Here is an 18,500-nt window from a genome sequence, read left to right as displayed (position 1 = left end):
ACAACAAATCACCCAACTTTGTTCACCGGAACCCCAACTAGTCAAAACTTCTAACCAAACCCAGTTATTGTCCATCCATGCAAATACCCACCCACTTGACACTACAAGCCCCAACCACTCAACTCATCTTGACCCAAGTGCTTCCTGGCCATCAAAACACCCTCCTGACCACAGCTGACCACTCAACCAATCAGACCACTCTTGATCCCTTGATGACTTTCCCAAGTACCTGAAACCTCCTATCAATGACCCATCTACCTCCCCTGGCCAAACCAGACAGCCTTGGCCAGACCAAACCACACCCCCAGACCTGAAAAAGCCCTGCACACCAGACTACCCTTTGAGACCAGCTGGATAACCTCCAACAGGCTGACCATCCCCCAGCCGACATGACTGCCAGCTGACCACCCCCACCTCAGCCACCTAACTACTCCCCTCACCAACTGACCCAAATCACTCACATACCTACCCTCAACACCCATTCATTCATCTACTCACACACTCACCCACTCAACGAGTCACTTACTCGTCTAGTCACACTTCCACTCAGTTACCTACTCACTCTTCAACTCACTCAACTCGTCACTCACTCGTCTACTCGCATGCCCACTCCACTTATTCGCCCACTCACCCACCCACCTACCTACTTACTGGGCTGGAGATTTAAACACTGACCAGAATAAGGCGGGTAGTGCCATAAGAGATGAACATGTTCCCTGTCCTCATCTCTACTACAATCTGATGGAGCTCCCAGGAGATAGTGCATTACGCATTTCCTTTTCAGCCTGGATTGGAAGAACCCAGAAGAAACGCACACTGAGGTCGAGTGGGATATTCTTTGTTGGCAGCAACAATACTTACAGTGGTGACGGCCCAGACTGGCAGCCTCTGGCTAAAGAATCCACTGGAGCAACGGATTATCTCAACAACAACTGTAACAACTTACCTCTTAAGGAGTAAAGAAAAAGGAGGAAGAAAAGAAAGGAAGAAAGCAAGGTGGAGAGTTGGAAAGTTGTAAGAAATGTATTCCAGAATTTGTGGTCTCAGAAACTGAAGGCCAATGATGGAACAAGATATCTCCAAAAGCTATGGGACTGGAGGTGATGACAGAGATGGGGAGGGTAAGAAAACAAGAATGAAACTTTTAAAGTCAACATGGTGCCTGACTGGGAGTCGATGTAGGTCAATAAGCACAGTGTTGTCAGTGAAACGAGATTTGGTTAAAGTTATGATACAGGAGCAGGGTTTTACCTGACCTCAATGTGCAGAGGTAGAACCTCAGCAAATACTTAAGTCTATTCACAGATAATCACGCAACTGTTTTTGAAGGATTTGATCCCTATTTTCTTGCAATGGTAGTTCATGGTAGCAAGTCTACAAGTTTGAGTGAACATGTGATAAATGTAAACAAATATATTATAATGGTTATATTTATGTGCACATTGCTAAAACTCCGAGACCAAAATCAGTCTAAAGCTCTCTTTGCTGTGTTTGGGAGCTAAGTAACCTGTGAATGACTGGACATTTTATGCTGTATGGCCTTATGCAAGAATACATGAATGTCAAGTATTTTGGCTACAGACTGTTTGAGAGAAGAATTGAGAGAAGCTGGCCAAATGTATTGTGTTGTTAGTGCATATAAATGTAGGCCATTCCTCAATTTATTCAGCTGCAATTACATGCCACTTCACCTTTTGATTCTGCTGCATTACTTTGCAATCTTGTTTATTATCTTACTTGGTGTTATTTATAGTGACCTGTTTCTAAAGCCTGTTCAATTCAGATTATGATCAAACAAATTCATATAACAGCATACCAAACGACATGATGCATTTCATTTAGATTTATTTATAGATTTTTCTCACTCCTCACATTAGCACCTTCCTTCAAATCTGTCACTTTCTTCCAGATATCCTTCCACTTCCCTTGTGTAATTGTCTCTTGTATGACAGTCTCACGTTTCCTTCACTGTAGCTGTTGGTGGCTTGGTTTTTTGCCTGTGAAGCGCACGTCACTGTGTCTTCACACCTTCTAAAATGATCTCAAGATCATAATATGTGAATCTTTGTTTATATCTTTGGTGCTTGTTTATTGGAAGCTACTGATTCCACACCTACCTCAGCCCCTTTTGCCTGTCGAGCAGCATTTTTGCATTTGCCTTCCATTTGAGCTGTAAGTTGCGTGTTTTTTTAACCTTTTGTGTTACTGAGCTGCTAAGAAACCATACGAAGTTGCCTGTTCCTGCAAATGCATTTCAAAACAAAGGTGACAATTTTACTCCCAGAACATTGCAGTAATTCTACTCTGACTTCTTTGGAGAAGAGTGTGTAACTGAACAAGAGGAACTAATTCTCCTCAGGTAAGGAACAATGGATTTAACATGGAAGAACCATTTGACTCGCTTAAGTGCATGTTATTTCTAATGATACCAGTGTAACAACAAAAATAAACACTAAATCCTTTAATAAATACACACAGACAACTTTGGGAACATACTTCAGGCACTGATTTCATTCTATTTTGGTCACACGTAAGAGGAAACAATGGAACAGTGGGTGACAATGTGATAAGTTATGGGTTTCAAAACTATAATGGGGGCCCTCAATCTATACCACTGAGAATCACGTCTGTTGTAGTTTCTAATTGCATTCCCAGCTTTGAAGTTTGATTTCAGCAATAAATAACCAAAACAAAAATGCCTCCATAATTCAGATCAATACTTAACAGCCAGATGATAGACAATATTACAGGCCAGTAATTAGAGAGTACATTAGAAGTACCAAAATATTTGATTTGGATGACAGTTAGATATGGATCCCAGGGTTTACAAAAATAACACTTTTAGTTTCAGGGTGAATAAGACCAGTTCTTCACGCACCGAATCTTTGTCATCAGTGGCACTAAATCATGGAAAGTTGGACAGCAGGTTGGCAAATGGTTTGGTTTTGCCTCTTCCCTAAATCAGTAGGTTTCTCCTTTGACAGCACTGAGAGATTGGGGCTGAACAGTGAAGCTCATTCACAGCAGCTGCCAATTTCAGCTACCAACAGCAGAAACTTTGCTTGCAATCACCACTGGCAGAGAAGATCACACCCAGATGCTCTCCCTTATTTAATGGTGAAATATACGACCCTCACAAAATAAAAGTTGTTCATCAAGGCTGCCAGAAGTGGTTGAACTGGATTTCTGACACTTGGGCTGAAAATACATTTCCATTATAATTTTGGTTTCCTTCTTCCACTGGCCTTCCTTTCTCAGAGACAATGCAATGGCTTTTGCAACAGATTTCTTTGGCATGACACTGGCAGCGAACACTGGCCGTCTCTCACTGAAATCAATGAAAATAAAATTCTTGTGATTTTGACAATAAGAATGTTAGAAGATTCATGACCAGGTAGGAAGTTGAAAAGCTATCCGAGTTACTCATTGTCCTGTGCAGTTGTGCAGGTTGATGGTTGACCCAAATAGCCTTCTTCATCTCTATGCCTGGATGGTGAATATCAGAGCATTAGCAGACTGGACATATCAGAAGAGAGCTTATCTCTGCCTTCAGCAATCTACACTACTCCCTTTCCAGTCGACATCAGCAGATATCTGGATGATTTCTGTCACTTAAGATGGAAGAATGGACCTCTACTCAAAAACCATCTTATGATCTTAGGAAATCCCAAAGTGCTTCGTACCCAAAGTATTTTTGATATGTTGTTACTCTTGGAACATAGGGAAATATGGTAGGGTGATTTGCAAACACTGCTATCACAGATAAACAATCAGATAAGATTCTATAATCTTTTGTTTTAGCAGTAAATATTACCCACAGCACTGTGAAGAACTCCCTTGCTTTTCAAATACTGCCATGGGATCATCTACTGACAGGACAGTACAGGGTCTGTGTAGCACCCCATCCGAGAGAAAACATCAGTTAGTGCCATGAAGTGCCATTCTAGATTATGTGCAAAATACCTCTGCACTGGAATTTACAACCAAAGAATCACAGAATACACAAGGGGCCAGTGATCTGACCACAAGAGACGAAATCTGTCAATAAACTAAAGCCGCCTGGTAGGTCTCTCTACAGCTTATCCTAAATTAAGACAATCCAACACAATCCAGCAAAAAATCCTGGGAACTTCCTAGTTTCTTTGGCCTGGATTTTCACACAGTCATCATAACACTGTGGACATTTAAAAATGGAGGTGCAACCTGGATGTGGAAATCCTGCCCCCATTTCTAATAAGTTATAACTTCCGCTAGTGGGGTAAGAGGGCGGGATGTGACAGAGAGACTAACTCAGCAGGGCCGTCTAAACTCAGTGCTGAGTACAAATACCAGTTTTACTGGAACAAGAGCCTTAACTCCTTTTGTAGGAGTTACAAATTTTTAGGGTAGCTATAAATGCTCTTGAAGGACAGATAAGATTGGTAGAACTGATATGACAGGAAGCTATCTCCAGAGCTTTAAAAAGTAATTTTAAAAACAGGCTGCCAGTATCAATGAGAATTTAAAGACATTGTTGTAGCAGTTGCAATAGCTGTTCTTTGTCATTTTTCCAAGTACTAACATCCTGTCCATATGAATGGTTAGCTGCTTTCCATCAGCTATAATTTTCTCAGCAGAAGGTTATTAATGGCAAGATTATTTTCAACAAGAGAGAATCTAACCATTGCCACATGACATTCTATTGTATCGTCTTCACTGAATCCCACACTAGTGACACTGTGGGACTACCATTGACCAGAAATTGAACTGCACTAGTCATATAAGTATTGTGGCAACAAGAGCAGGTCAGACACTAAGAATTGTGCAGTCAGTAACTTAACCACTACCTCTCTGAAGCCTGTCCACCATCTAAAAGGCACAAGTCAGAAATGTGATGTAATACTCCTCACTTGCCTGAATGAGTGCAGCTCCAAGAACACTCAAGAAGCTTGACACCATCCAGCACAAAACTGCCTACTTGGTTGGCACCATATCCTTAAATATTTACTCCCTCCATCGCCAACATTCAGTAGCAGCAGTATGTACTATCAACAAAATGCACTAAGGCTCCCTAGATATCACCTTCCAAACCCACAACCACTGCCATTTAGGAAGACAAAGGCAGCAGACACATGGAAATACCATCACATGCAATTTACCCTCCAAGCCACTCATCATCCTGACTTGAAAATATGTTGTCTTTACTTCAATGTCTGGGTCAAAATCTTGGAAATGCCTCCCTGATAGTACTGTTTGTGTACCAACACTAAATGAACTGCAGCAGTTCAAGAAGGAAGCTTACCACCACCTTCTCAAGGGGAACTATGAAGAGTCACTGGTCCCAAAACATTAACTCTGTCTTCTCTCCACAGATGCTGCCAGACCTGCTGAGTTTCTCCAGCTATTTTGATCCTTGTTTATTTCAGACCTCTAGCATCTGCAGTTCTTTGTTTTACGTTTATCTGAATGCAAGTTGTTGTTCTCACATCTCACATAAATTTTCCAAGCTCATAGATCACAACATAGGAAATTAAAGTCACTAAATTCCCTCTAAATTTAAAAATTCAGAAAGCAAAATAAATTATTATAACTGGATTTAGATAAAAGCTAAAATATAAACATAAACAAACAGAAAAAATGAAAATTCATGAACCTTGACATCACAATGGGAAAAGGTGACATTAAAAAAAACTTTTCAGAGTTAGTCAGTTTGTTTAGCAACAATCATAATAAGCTATTAAGCAATGTTTAAAGTTCATTCAGCAAGGTGCATCTTTTGAAAGGGTTTTTACATTAAGAGGAACTGTGTATAAGTGGTGCATTTTGAGAACGCATAGGTTGCTTAGGGAGTATATCTGGAGGGACACGGACAGTGCACACTAAGGCAGAGTGAAGGATCACTGACAGCTCCTTCTGGATTTCAGGGTTTAACCTGCGCATTTGCAGATTCCTGAGGTTGCCGCCAATTACAATAGAATAATGATGGCAAATGCTAAAAGTTACACCTCCATTGCTATTGTAAGATCCAGGTCATTGACTTAAAGGAGGACATCAAACAAACTCCTACTCTATTCCAAATATTCTCTTGAACATGCAATTCATGTCCAATTGAAAAGACAGTAGCTGACAATGCAGCAAGTGTTCTTCAGTTCTGCACCATTAGTGCTCAAGTCAAGAAGAGGTACTTGAACCTCTAACCTTCCAACTCAGAGGTGGCAATGCCATCAATTAAGGCAGAGTCACATAAAAAGGACAATAAAACCATTTGAACAAAAATGTTAAACTGAAAATATTGATGGAATCTCACTCTAATTAAAGCAGCCAGCTCTCACAACACTCTTTCATTCATTATCCCCTATCCCTGCCTAAATCCTATTAGTTCAATCACTATAAATTCTGTGTGTGTGTGTGTGTGTGTGTGTGTGTGTGTGTGTGTGCGCGCCTTGAAAGGGAACCATACTTAGCTCTGACACTGTAAACCAAGCTTATAGTTTCAAGAACTGTTCAGGTTACATTTTTGTTGGGAGAATGTCAAGTTCTGTGAGCAGGCAGTGAAGGAGTTTGACTTGTTTAAAGCAGTAGGTATTTGCCGCTTGCCAGACCTGACTCAGTGAACTGCCAATGACCCTTATTCGGTATGTTTGACCCAGGCATACACACAGGTCTGGCTACACAGTGCTGCTGGGGTCTGGCTCTCTGCACTACATGGTTCTGAACTGTTTGTGAAACAGGTGCACACAACGTGACTCCAAATTTTGTTTATTTGGCAATTCTCAAAGTTTTGATCAAATGGGGACCCTGAGGTAATTGACAGAACATGACTTAGGAGTAAAAGACAGAACTCTCTACTGGTCTCCAATGGCATATCAATCAGTTAAATGTTTGCAGTGTCATAAGAGTGGGAAGGTGAATGAAACAAAGTTCCTTTAGGAAAACCAACATCACCTTGACACATCTGCTCCTCAAGGCAACTGTTTCCGTTCATTCAGTATATAAATTTGGGTGATTAAATGGATACACTAACAATACAAGTAGGATTCTGCAAACTTGTACAGAATGAAACAAATTTTAGAAATGGGCAAAGGGAGACGGAGAAATTAATGAAATTGCCCAAAAAGGAAGCAATACAGGATCACATCAACAGAGTAATACTAGTTCGGATTGGTTCCCAGCTGGCTACAAGAACTGAATGCTGAACTTTACAAGACCGAGCTTGACAGAGTCTTGAATAACATTTGCAATCAGACTTCCAAGAGGGTTTATAGTATGCTTCAGTTTGCAGGTTCTGATGAGACATCTGGCTGGAAAGCTGCAGTGGGGTGGGAGAGTGGGGGGATAAAATAGGAGAAAATTGGTTGTAAAAGGGATCCTTTTCCACATCGTTAAACTACCTTCTCAGTGCAGCATGCTGTCGTGATGTGAAGTGTTGAACATATTGACATGAAAGGCTGACTTGAGGAAACAGCAAAGTAAAAGATCACAAATCAAATAGAAAAGAAGTTATTAAAGAAAGAAATATTTCTGGAAAATTAGGATGAGAAAAGATGAAATTGTCTATCTACCCTAGCAAAGAACTCCAAAGTGTTAAGACGGGGAAGTTATATGTTTTAGTCACTAGGGGTTATTCAATAATTCAGATGTCCATAGGTCAGTACATTGCTCGCTTCATATTGAGTCAATTGGCAATGTCAGTTGTCAACCCTGTAACAAGCTCTGTTTGATCACACTTGTTACCCTGCTAGTATGGCTAATTCCATACAGGCACAGGCTGCAGCTTGAACTGATAAACATCAAAAGGCCAGCATTACAAAAAAAAAGAAAATTAAATATTCATAATGTGAAGCACTCATTGCTCTTTCTTGCATGCTTATTCATTTAGTCCATCTGTAAGCAAGCATAGAGAAGTTAAAATGTCAATCCATCTGTTCAGCCCTATAACGGCACACAGTTTGTCCAAATAGAAATGCATTTTCAGGTTCTGAAATCCAGATCAACATTCATTCAGCTGAAAAATAATATCCATCTGCAGATTACTTTCCGTCTCAAAACAGTTTTTAGCTAAGATGTGGGTCTTTCGTTGTAAAGTATATTGTTAACATTTGGACATACACAACGTGCTGTATGAATCATTGGTGATTCCAAAAGATGATTGCATCTAAACTACATGCAATCTATTTAGTTTAAAGATATAAATCAAAAATATTGCAGTGGGTTTTTTTTCTAGAAAAACTACCTTCATTATGTTTTGAGAGGTTTAAAATGCAAACACGAAATTAGCATAGCAAAGTTACACACCAGCCATTTTTTCAACAGATTAATTTCTACATTATTTCTATCTAAGTCATCAGGGCCCCATTATTAAATGATACAAGATACAACCAGAAAGTGATATTAAGGATTACAAGCACTTCACAGAGATAATTTTGAATTACTACTGGAATTGTCAATACTAAACCCACGACTTATATAAATGTCATATTTGAATATTTCATTTGTCTGGTAGTCTTTCGGCCATCTTGGCCCAAAGCAAATTAACACCTTATCATTTTAACAGCAGCAAGCACCACAACTGTGAAGTGGCTTTTCATACACAGAAATAGTTAATTTAAAAATATAGCAAAAGATACTTGTCTGTAAAATGTGTTTGTCTTCTGGTTCATTCAGAAATGCTTTTAATAATTTATACATGTTGTAACAGCCATAAATAACCTGATTCATCTATCAAAAGATACCTTTAATGACTGAAAAAGGTGCTTACAATGTGAGCTCTCAGAGTGCATCCAGTTCCCATGGCCCCTCTCTTTTTTCTCCGAGCCAATTCCAAATTATATTACAAGAGCAGCCTCTATCTGTCTTGAAAGCGCTTCCACATGATGTCTTGTGACATGGTTAATTCTTTGAAATTAAGCAAGATTCTCATAAAAGATACTCTCATTTTAGAAGTAGATGTTTCCCAGTGCAGTTCTATAGTTCCAAGACAATACCAGCATTGTCATTACAATTTCGATAAAGCATAGTGGTGGGCACATCAAATTTTCATCCTATGTCCACTTCAGCTGTGAAAACCACCCAACAATGTAGTAATAGACTTTGTCCTCGGTTGGGTTGCGCATTTGTATTATTTAACATGAAGGTAAAACACTAGAGATTATCATCCTGCATTTGGAGTAATTAGAGGCAATGAATTAGACAATTGAGGCAGCTAGACCATAACCATAGCACTGGAGCAAGGCACTTTCACCACATACCAAAGCTGCTGTGTAAATCCAGTCTAAATTCTGGCATTAGTGAAGGAAGGAGTTCTCCCGTGCTTTGGTTTGGAATAAACTGGGACCCTCATAGCCAATTTCCACTCCAACTTATGGGATATAAAGGGCTTTGGCTTCACACTAAACCTCAACTTGTGGAGAGTAAATGCACCTCAAAATATTTCCACATCAATCTGATTAATGAACCTAGTGACAATATTGCAGAAAATATGCTGAAAAATACCCTTAGACAAGTCTGTTCTTTGGTTGCCATGCTTCTTGATGTTATATTTAACTATGCAAGAAATTAATTCAAGGGAAAATCTAAATATTAAAAGTTAACACTTAACTAGTACACAATCATTTCCATCAACCCACAAGCATTTATAATTAATCATGAGCTGCAGCTGTTTAAAACATGTTCCATACACTAGCATAATGTGTCAGATCATTCAATCATTGAAGAAAATTCACACCAAGGAACTTTGTTTGATTGTTGCTATTATACTTGAATGATCTGAACCCCTTTTACCATGCAAACATCCTGGTTTTACCTATGAAACTTGAAGGTGATAATGTTACCACACACATCTGGGCTTGTGAACATAACAGGCAATTCATATTTGTGCCACACAAGTGTCAGGTAATGAGCTAGTCCAACAATGAAAAGTACAACTACCTCCCTTTGACGTTTAATATACTATTGTTAAATTCTGTCACCAACATCTTGGGGTCACCATTGATCAGAAACATGAATGAACCAGTCACATAAATACTGTGGCTACAACTGCAGTGAAGAGTCTGGGGTTTTCTGTAGCTTGTAACTCACACCCCAGTCTATTGGAGTACTATCTGCTTGTCTGGATAAGCATAGTTGCAAAACCACTGAAGAAGCTTGACAACATCCACACGACAAAGCAGCACATTTGATAGTGCATACGTCATCAATCTTAAACACACTTCTGCCCCAGCTTGGGCATGTGGCTGAGATGGTTTCATTCCCAAGCTGCGCTCAGCGACTCCCCAACAGCACTTCCTAAAGCCACAACTTCTATTTGAAGGAACCGAGTCAATGAGAAAACAGCCTCCTGCAACGTCCCCTCAAGTCACATAGCAGTTTTTTGGAGATATGCCACCATTCTTATATTGTCATTGGGTAAATATCCAGGAATCCTACCCAACAGTTTTGCAGACTGCAGCAGCTGAAGACGACAACTCAAAACCACCTTCTCAAAAGCAACTAGGGATGGACGAGAAATGCCAACTCTACCAGTGACAGCGAAATCCCGTTAATACTTATTCCGAGAAAACACTGAACAGACCAGAAACTGCCAAATCCAACACTTTCTTTCCTTTCTTTTAATTTAGCTCTTGCATTTTTTGTGTTAACTGGCGTGACTGACAATCAGTCTGTTACAGCACCATTTGTCACTGATATTGCTTGTCAGAAACATAAATACTATCACATTCTACTTTAATATCTGGGTAATGCGCATGTGGTTAGTTCTAAAGGAAACCTCTAACTGGCTCATTTCCAATAGTTCCCTGCAATTTTATAATTAAATATCAATGTCCAACCAGTACCTTGATTTAAAAAAAAAACTCTGAATCATGGCCATTTGACATATTCACTAATGACTACTGCGTATGCATCCCAGGATAGAAAGTGGCTAAGCTAATGAAATCATGACAATTTCCCCTGACATTAATCCCATCTCAGCCCAGTAATTTACTCATCTAATCCATATTCTGGTATGCGATGCACAATGCACAAGCCTCTACGGCAGTTCTCCTGCACTTTTATAATGTGAAACATATTTGCTTTAGAGAAACAATAACCCTTTGAACATTAATCATCTTGCACACATGCCTTCTGTCATACAACAGGCACAAACTGGAAGCTATCAAATTAAACAATGAAACAGTCCAATTCTTAATCCATTGGAGATGTTGATACACCAAAAATTGCAACAAAATTAGCACTGCAGTTCTTAATTTCGATAGAAGGTTTTCTCCTAAGGTGCAAAGATATTACATCTCAGAAACTTTTCAGAGTAGGCTAACAAAGCATGTGCTTATGCCTGTTCTGCTAGTTTTCGTAGGGTTCGGTTTACCCGCCTGTCACCAGAGGCTATTGCTTGAAGAGTGCCAATTTGCTGAAACAACACTGACCACTCTCACCGCTTGTCATAAGCATATTGGAAGGACTGACAAGTTGATATTTGGCCATGTTATGAATGCATAATTTGTAGTAATCAAACTTAGGACTAGAAGTCAAATGCTGTGCTTCTGACTCACGGCAAGAACATTAGCCAATGTCTCAAGACGTCGCCTAAGATATTATGCAGCCTGCACTAAATGCAATGGGGGGGTGACACTGCCAAACACCTTGTTTTTATGCATACAAAGCATTGGAAATTGCATTCTCCTTCCAGTTTGAATCTAATAGTCATAAAACTAGCAACCAGTCCATCACTGGCTACCAGATAAAGATGAACTGAAGTCTGTGAAAAGCAGCATTTGAAGAAGTGACCTTATAAACCACCAAATATGATTTGAAAAACTAGAAATAAATGCTCACACATTTCATGATTACCTTCTGAAACCTTTTCCGTAGTGCACTCTCAAATTGTCAAGTTTCATTGGATTTCATTTACTTAAGGTTGAAACCAAGCATTTGTTTAGATCACCTAAGAGGTCAACTGAGGAAATGAGATGGTTATGTTTGTACATACACTGTCAAGGTATTTAAAGTTATGAATTTGGGCAATTAGGGTCAGGGAATGGAAGACGGATTAAGAATTTACAAACGCGACACCCTGCGCTTATTCAATTCCACAGTGAAGGGTCTGATACAGAGACAAGTGGTATTGTGTTGATATTATCCTTATAAATAAGTTACAATATTAAATAAAATTCAGTTTAATTTTTCATAAAAGCTGGTAAAATTTATTTTTTATTGGTTATTAAATCTTTGGAAGGTAACTGTAAAAAACTCAAAATTTGGTAATGTTAATTTTTAATAGAAACACATTGCTATTCATTAGTCATTGCAGTAATTACATTCTACATGATTCATGCCATTCCAACATAAAGGATATTCCTTAATATCACTGATAGATTACCAATCACTTAGAGAGCACAATTTTGTAATGTATTTATGCTGGCTCAGTCAGTCAATCCAATCGCTCATTTAATTTAATTTATCTACTGATGACCACTGACACAATAGTTACCTGTTTTCACCCACAGACAGAGTGAACATACAAATCACTGCTTTCTTCCACATCACTAAGTATGGAATCATAGAAAAAAGATTAAGCATCCTGTCGCACAAATAATTTTTATGCTGCATTTTTATTTAGAATGCACTCACTAATGCAGCACCTCATTATTTTGAAGCCCCAAAAATGTAGACACCAGAAATAATCTTTTAATCATCTGTGATAACCAAATGCTGATTAGTTTATCTTTCCAACCATGAGAGGCTACAGCAGCAATCAAACACTTAACCACAGATAAGGAGGATAGATCTGTGGGACAATCATCTGGTTTAGATCACACACCTCCTGGTGGATGGTTTTTGAGTAACATTGAGAGTCTCGATTTTTTTTTAACTCCATGTTACCAATTCACGATTAAAATCCAACACAGGTAGGGAAAGAACTTTCAATTCGAGATGAAACAGATTTTACCCAAGGCTTTAATGTCCGCTGACTGTTCTTACATATTTATATTCTCCTTAAGCCTGAACATAAAGAGGAGTGGAATGTTGTGGTGGCACAAAGCAGTTTTACAAACCAAGACAAGACTGGGCTGGGCTAATGAAGAACAGCAGACCAGGAAATACTAGGGTCTGTGGTCACTGGTATGCAAGAAGCAATTTTACCTCCAGGTTCACCCTAAATAATCTGCTCTTATACAGAAGACGTTCCTTATGCATTAAATTACAATAAAACTATTATTCTGTAAAACTGCCTTGTATGTGTTTGAATTTCTATGGATTTTATCTGTAAATTGAAAATTGCAGCTCCATTGCAATCAGTGGAATTAAATTTAATTATTATAGGCAGCTGATCTAAGGACTGTCCACTTTGCATCCCTGCCCAAGTTATATGTTTATGCTATTGTCTCATTTGCATCGTCCACCCATGTCATTTTAGTTATATGCAATACTTATTCCAATTTGAATGACAATGCTTAAATAGTTACAACAGCACAACAAAATTAATAATTTGACATAGAGAAACATCAAAAAGGGTTGTTTCTGCAGTAAAACCATAATGAAATTGTTATATTTTCATTGATTTTCATGTTATTAATTTAATTAAACTTTAAAAACACTGAGTTATGCCCATGAAACTTTGACGTGGCTGGTGCTTAAGAAAAGCAGTGTACAGTTGGTATCGGCACACAGGGGACAAGTTACTGTACCATGGATTGATTTTTTTCCCCTTTCAACAGCTGAAATTACTGAATGTACATCAAACAGGTAATTTAAGTGTCCCGTACAACATTATTACATTACTAAAACCTTAGTATTGTCAGCTCCCTCAATCTCCTTTTCATTACACTAGGACAATCAAAAAAAGGTTTTTCAAATATGTGGCAGGTCAGCGCAATCAATCTGCAGTCTCTGCTAGCCATTAATAAACACAGAGTCACAAAGTGCTTAATGAGGAACAGCAGACCAGGAAATACTAGGGTCTGCGGTCACTGGTACTCATGAGGCAATATTACCTCCAGATTTACCCTACATAGCCTGCCCTTGTACTAAAGCTGCTCCTTCTGCATTAAGTCACAATAAAACCATTATACCATAGCCCAGCTTTGTCTTGCTTGGCATATTCTTAAATGCTATCTGCAAATTTCAACATAAGCGCGTCAAATTTTGTTTCTCGATTTGCATGAAAAAGCATCAAGTTTCCCGAAAAGGGAACCTCGAGTTATGAAAAACAAAGGTTGAAGGCAGAATGCGATTTTTGTTTAAAGCGGGTACAGGCGAGATCACAATAGCAGGTTTAGACCTTGTTACAGTGGGATGTCGAAGAATTAAATAATTCAATATTTTGATACGAAGAAACGAAAAAAACCTCCGCACTGAAAATGTCACTCGACAAATGTAGGAAGTGTCCTGCCAAATCTAGCCAAAAAAAACACGCACTCGAGTGAAAAAGCAGCAATAATGAAAACAAAACCGATGTTTGTCTGGTTATAATTGGAGTGCAGTGAAAAGCTCTGGTTATTTCTTTTGATGGTTTGATATTAATCTTTTATCCTCAATTCTCTGTTACCCGACCAGAAACACACAATTTGGCTCCTGACAAAGTCCTTACTTGTTTTCCTCTTGAAGAGCAGTTGCTGCTTTATTTTTGTGTGTTTTTTTTTAAATATGAATGTTTAATTTTGCGAGAGGAAACACGATCATGAAAAGGTACATCATCTCACTGAAAATAATACATTAAACCTCCACCTAACCCGAACTAAGTGGAGTGCAAAACTAGTTCCTGAACTGTTTTAATAGCACTCCAGTTATTAAAATAAAACATCGAAATAATAACCGGTGGAAATGAATGAACAGAAGTGACATTTCCCTTGAAATTGTGGAGGGTACTGCAGACAGACAGGTGAGGATGGACTGCTGGAGATTTATTGAAATCACTGGCCGGCCACAGAGTAAGCCTCAGACTCAGCTCCTGTCCTGCTCCGACAGCATCACAGAACCAGGGTCGGGTTTGCCACTCTTGTGTCTTTCCTCACGTTTTTTGTAACGCTTGTGCCACTGTTTACCAACTGCATTCCTCGGCACATGGGGGTGGTGGGGGGGAACGATATGAGCCGCGCAGTTGAAGTGACAAAAGTATCCAGTTACTTTTCAACTCTTGTCAGTCTGCCATCCACAGAGAAGCGCTCATGGGGATTAATACCGGTCACAACTAAGCACAACAAACAGTAGGGTTTGGGGGGGGGGGGGGGGGGAGGTAGGGGAAGGGGGGGTGCATGTGACAGGAGGCAACTGTACTTCGAGAATTAAAAGGAAAGAGAGATAAAAATCCGCAAGATTTTGTAAATAAACATTATGAATAATAATGATAAAGAGACCTACATTGAGTGCTGTGCCTCTGTTGCCAGTCCCTGTGTGTCAGTCCATTGAAGCATGCAGTCAGAGCCTTCTCTTGCAGCATGCAAGAGGACGGGCTCGGAGTGTAGAAATCCAGCATTTGCCCAGGGCTGACTGCGAGCACATCCATACAGTCAAACATGACGACAGGCTGTCCCCACAACCTGCGAAGAAATGTGTCTCTCCTCTGTCTAGGTGTGGGCAAATTTGCACAGAAAAAAAGTTGCTCCAACTCCCATCCAAACTCTTGCCCTTTCCTTTTTTTTTATTTTCTCTGTCCTCCCCTCTTTTTCTTGGCACGTGAGAACTGCTGGTCTTTTTCCCAGGGCAGAATCATGAATTATGACAGACAAGACAACTAAAAGCCTGTAATTGATCCAAATGATCCTTTACCATTTCCCCCTTCCACACAACACCAAACCAACACACACCCCCCCACCCTCAAAAAAAAAGTCAAGAAGACGGCGCTCAATTTAAAATGAGGAAGGGTGAAGGGGAGGAGAGGGGAAGTCGAGGTGCCTGCTCTCCAGTTTTGGCAGCTGCCCTTTCGCTGAGAGACTCTGTCGCTCGGGGCTCAGCGGGACCCGCGGAAATCTCCCGATCCCTGGCACAATTTGCACGAAACAAATCCGCAGCCGCGAGAATAGCTCCGCTCACCCCTCTTGTTTTCCAAAATGGCTCGTCCTGCCTTTTGACCAGCTTACTTCCTACTCCTTATGTCACACAAGCACAGTAAAAGATTGAATTGCCTAATGTATGCAAGTGAACTTTCTCTGAACCCTACCCAGGCTGCTAACCTTCAAATGACCCAACCCAGCCTGACATCACCAGCTCCCAGGATTCCCACAGCACTTCATATTTCCAGAAGCCAAGCAGAGCAGATACAAGCTGCATCTAACATCCCAGTGAGCAGGAGGCGGACAAAAAAAATCCTATGCATGAAGCTAGAGAACGAGAAGGGTCACAAGCCCCGCAAAACCAGACACACACGAAACTTGCTGCCTTTATTGTTGGCAGCAATGATTTTGTACACCAGTCATTCAGGGAATTAAAACCGAATTTTGAAAGAAATCGCGTTCATCTAACACTTCTTTTTCACTCGAATGCCCGTGTTTTATCAGTTAGGTAATTATTGTGCACGTTTATTCTATGCAGCAATTCTAATAAATTATCATCAAGCTAAAATCACAGCAGACTGGATGCCCAATTTCTGGAACTGCAATTTGTAAAAGTCCCAGATCTGACATATCACGATGGCTCAGTGGTTAGCACTGGTGCCTCACAGCGCCAGGTTCGATTCTATCCTCGGACGACTGTCTGTGTGGAGTTTGCACATTCTCCCCATGTCTGTGTGGGTTTTCCTCTGGGTGCTCCGGTTTCCTCCCACAGTCCAAAGATATGCAAGTTAGGTGTATTGGCAATGCTAAATTGCCGCAAGTGGCCATGGGTGTGTAGGTTAAGTGGATTAGCCACGGGATATACAGGGTTAGGTTGGGGGTTGGTCTGAGTTGGATGCTCTTCGGAGGATCAGTGTGGACTCGATGGGCTGAGTAGCCTGATTCCACACTGTAGCAATTCTATGATTTCTATGATTCTATATCAGTGTGACAGCTTGGAGTGCACTCTAATTTGAAGGATTACTGGCACATCAGTTTGAATTTTATACTTTGATGTTTGTGATCAGTGGATGATGATGCTGCTGAACTTCTATGGAGAGCTCAAGCTTTACCTGGATGTCAGCTAGCAGAAGATGAATGGAATATAACACTAAAGCAAAATGCTGCAGGTGTGGGAAATCTGAAACAGAAGCAAAAGATGCCAAAGATACTCAGCAGATTGGTGGCAAGCAGATGTGTATTGCATGGCAACATTGCGAAATTGTTGGCATAACTATCACTGTTCGCAAAAACAAGATCAACCAGCCAAACCTCTTTTGACAAATGCTCAAATGTTTTGATTATTTGTAAAGTGATGTAGAAGTTACTTTATTTTTGAGAAATTTAAATGATTTTAAATAGTTATTCTTACCTGCAAGTAAGCACAGTACATACATCATAATCAAACAGTGAATGGATAAATTCAATCCTGTTCTACCACACCCATTTCCCTTCAGCAACCATTAAGGCAGAGCCAAATGGCAAGCGATGAGTGATGGGCATTTGTTGTTAAAGAGGGGACAATGCCAGGCCAGCAGTTTACATTCAGGATAAGTGGTGTCTCTTAGACCCTGAACTGCCTGTTGCAAAGACAGAAATGCCTTTATGTCAATTAGTGGGAGAAATAAAAAGTAGAAAGGAACAGCAACAACAACAAAAGCCTGTTACTCAAAAACTTTCATTTCAGAGCATTATTTTATGATAACTGCAGAGTTCGCCCAATGGTTACAAGTGCAGGAGAAACCCTCACTGTTTCAACACTGAGCCAAAACATCTCTAAATCCAACATCTGGATCAGATACAGCAGTTGTCGTTTAGTACATGAATGTCACAGAAAGTGAAATGTAGAACATCTTACAGGTATGATCAGCAGGTGAAAGTAATCATATGAGGTTTTCCAAGATATTCAGACAGAGGCTTCTACACACAGAGCTCTTGAAATCCTGGAACTATGGAGGAATTTAACAACATCTTCCATGCTTTCTGTTATGTTGCTGTGACTTTACTGGGGAATAATGCAATTGTTGAACGAACAACACTGCAATACAAAACGAATGTTTTTAAATCAGATATTTCATTCAGTATGAAATCATAAAGAAACCTAATGGAGAAAAAAAGGCAATGCTAGCAGAAGAAAACTAAGCAGTTTTGAATACGAAAGTGCTTTTTCTAAACAAATAATCTGCAAGATAAATAATCGCACTGAATTTTGCAGTTCCTGTTGAAAAAAACTACTTTAATTTTCAAAAAAAGAACCCTTTAAATCATGATCGTCATTTTTTAACCTAAGAAAGCTTTAGTCTGAATGAATAACAGAACAGAAAGATGAGAAGTTAATATTTTGAGCTTACATAGGCATATATCTATATGACTTCAATATATCTGTTCAGTGAATCAAAATATTTGGCAGAACAAACTTAATTTTCATGGCCAAACATTAACTCATCAGTAATTCTACTGATTTCCATCTACCTGTGCACATATTCTATTCTTTTT

At 39.6% G+C, this 18,500-nt stretch overlaps 1 protein-coding gene across 3 annotated transcripts in view; it reads right to left on the bottom strand.

Annotated features, from left to right (window-relative positions):
* The window catches only part of LOC109925865 (retinoic acid receptor beta-like), a 217,174-nt gene extending 200,915 nt beyond the window's left edge, over positions 1–16,259 (bottom strand). The window contains exon 1 of one of the 3 annotated variants that reach the window (XM_048614300.1): positions 15,334–16,259. In XM_048614300.1, the coding sequence (XP_048470257.1) occupies positions 15,334–15,490 (157 nt within the window). In that variant the 5' untranslated portion in view covers positions 15,491–16,259. The remainder of the gene's footprint in view (positions 1–15,333) is intronic. The other 2 variants (XM_048614317.1, XM_048614309.1) reach the window with 2 other exon arrangements.
* Positions 16,260–18,500: the final 2,241 nt, after the last annotated feature.

Source organism: Rhincodon typus, chromosome 2, assembly GCF_021869965.1.
Source record: "Rhincodon typus isolate 14 chromosome 2, sRhiTyp1.1, whole genome shotgun sequence".
In the NCBI taxonomy this organism is placed as follows: Eukaryota; Metazoa; Chordata; class Chondrichthyes; order Orectolobiformes; family Rhincodontidae; genus Rhincodon; species Rhincodon typus.
This window is presented reverse-complemented; position numbering and strand designations above follow the sequence as displayed.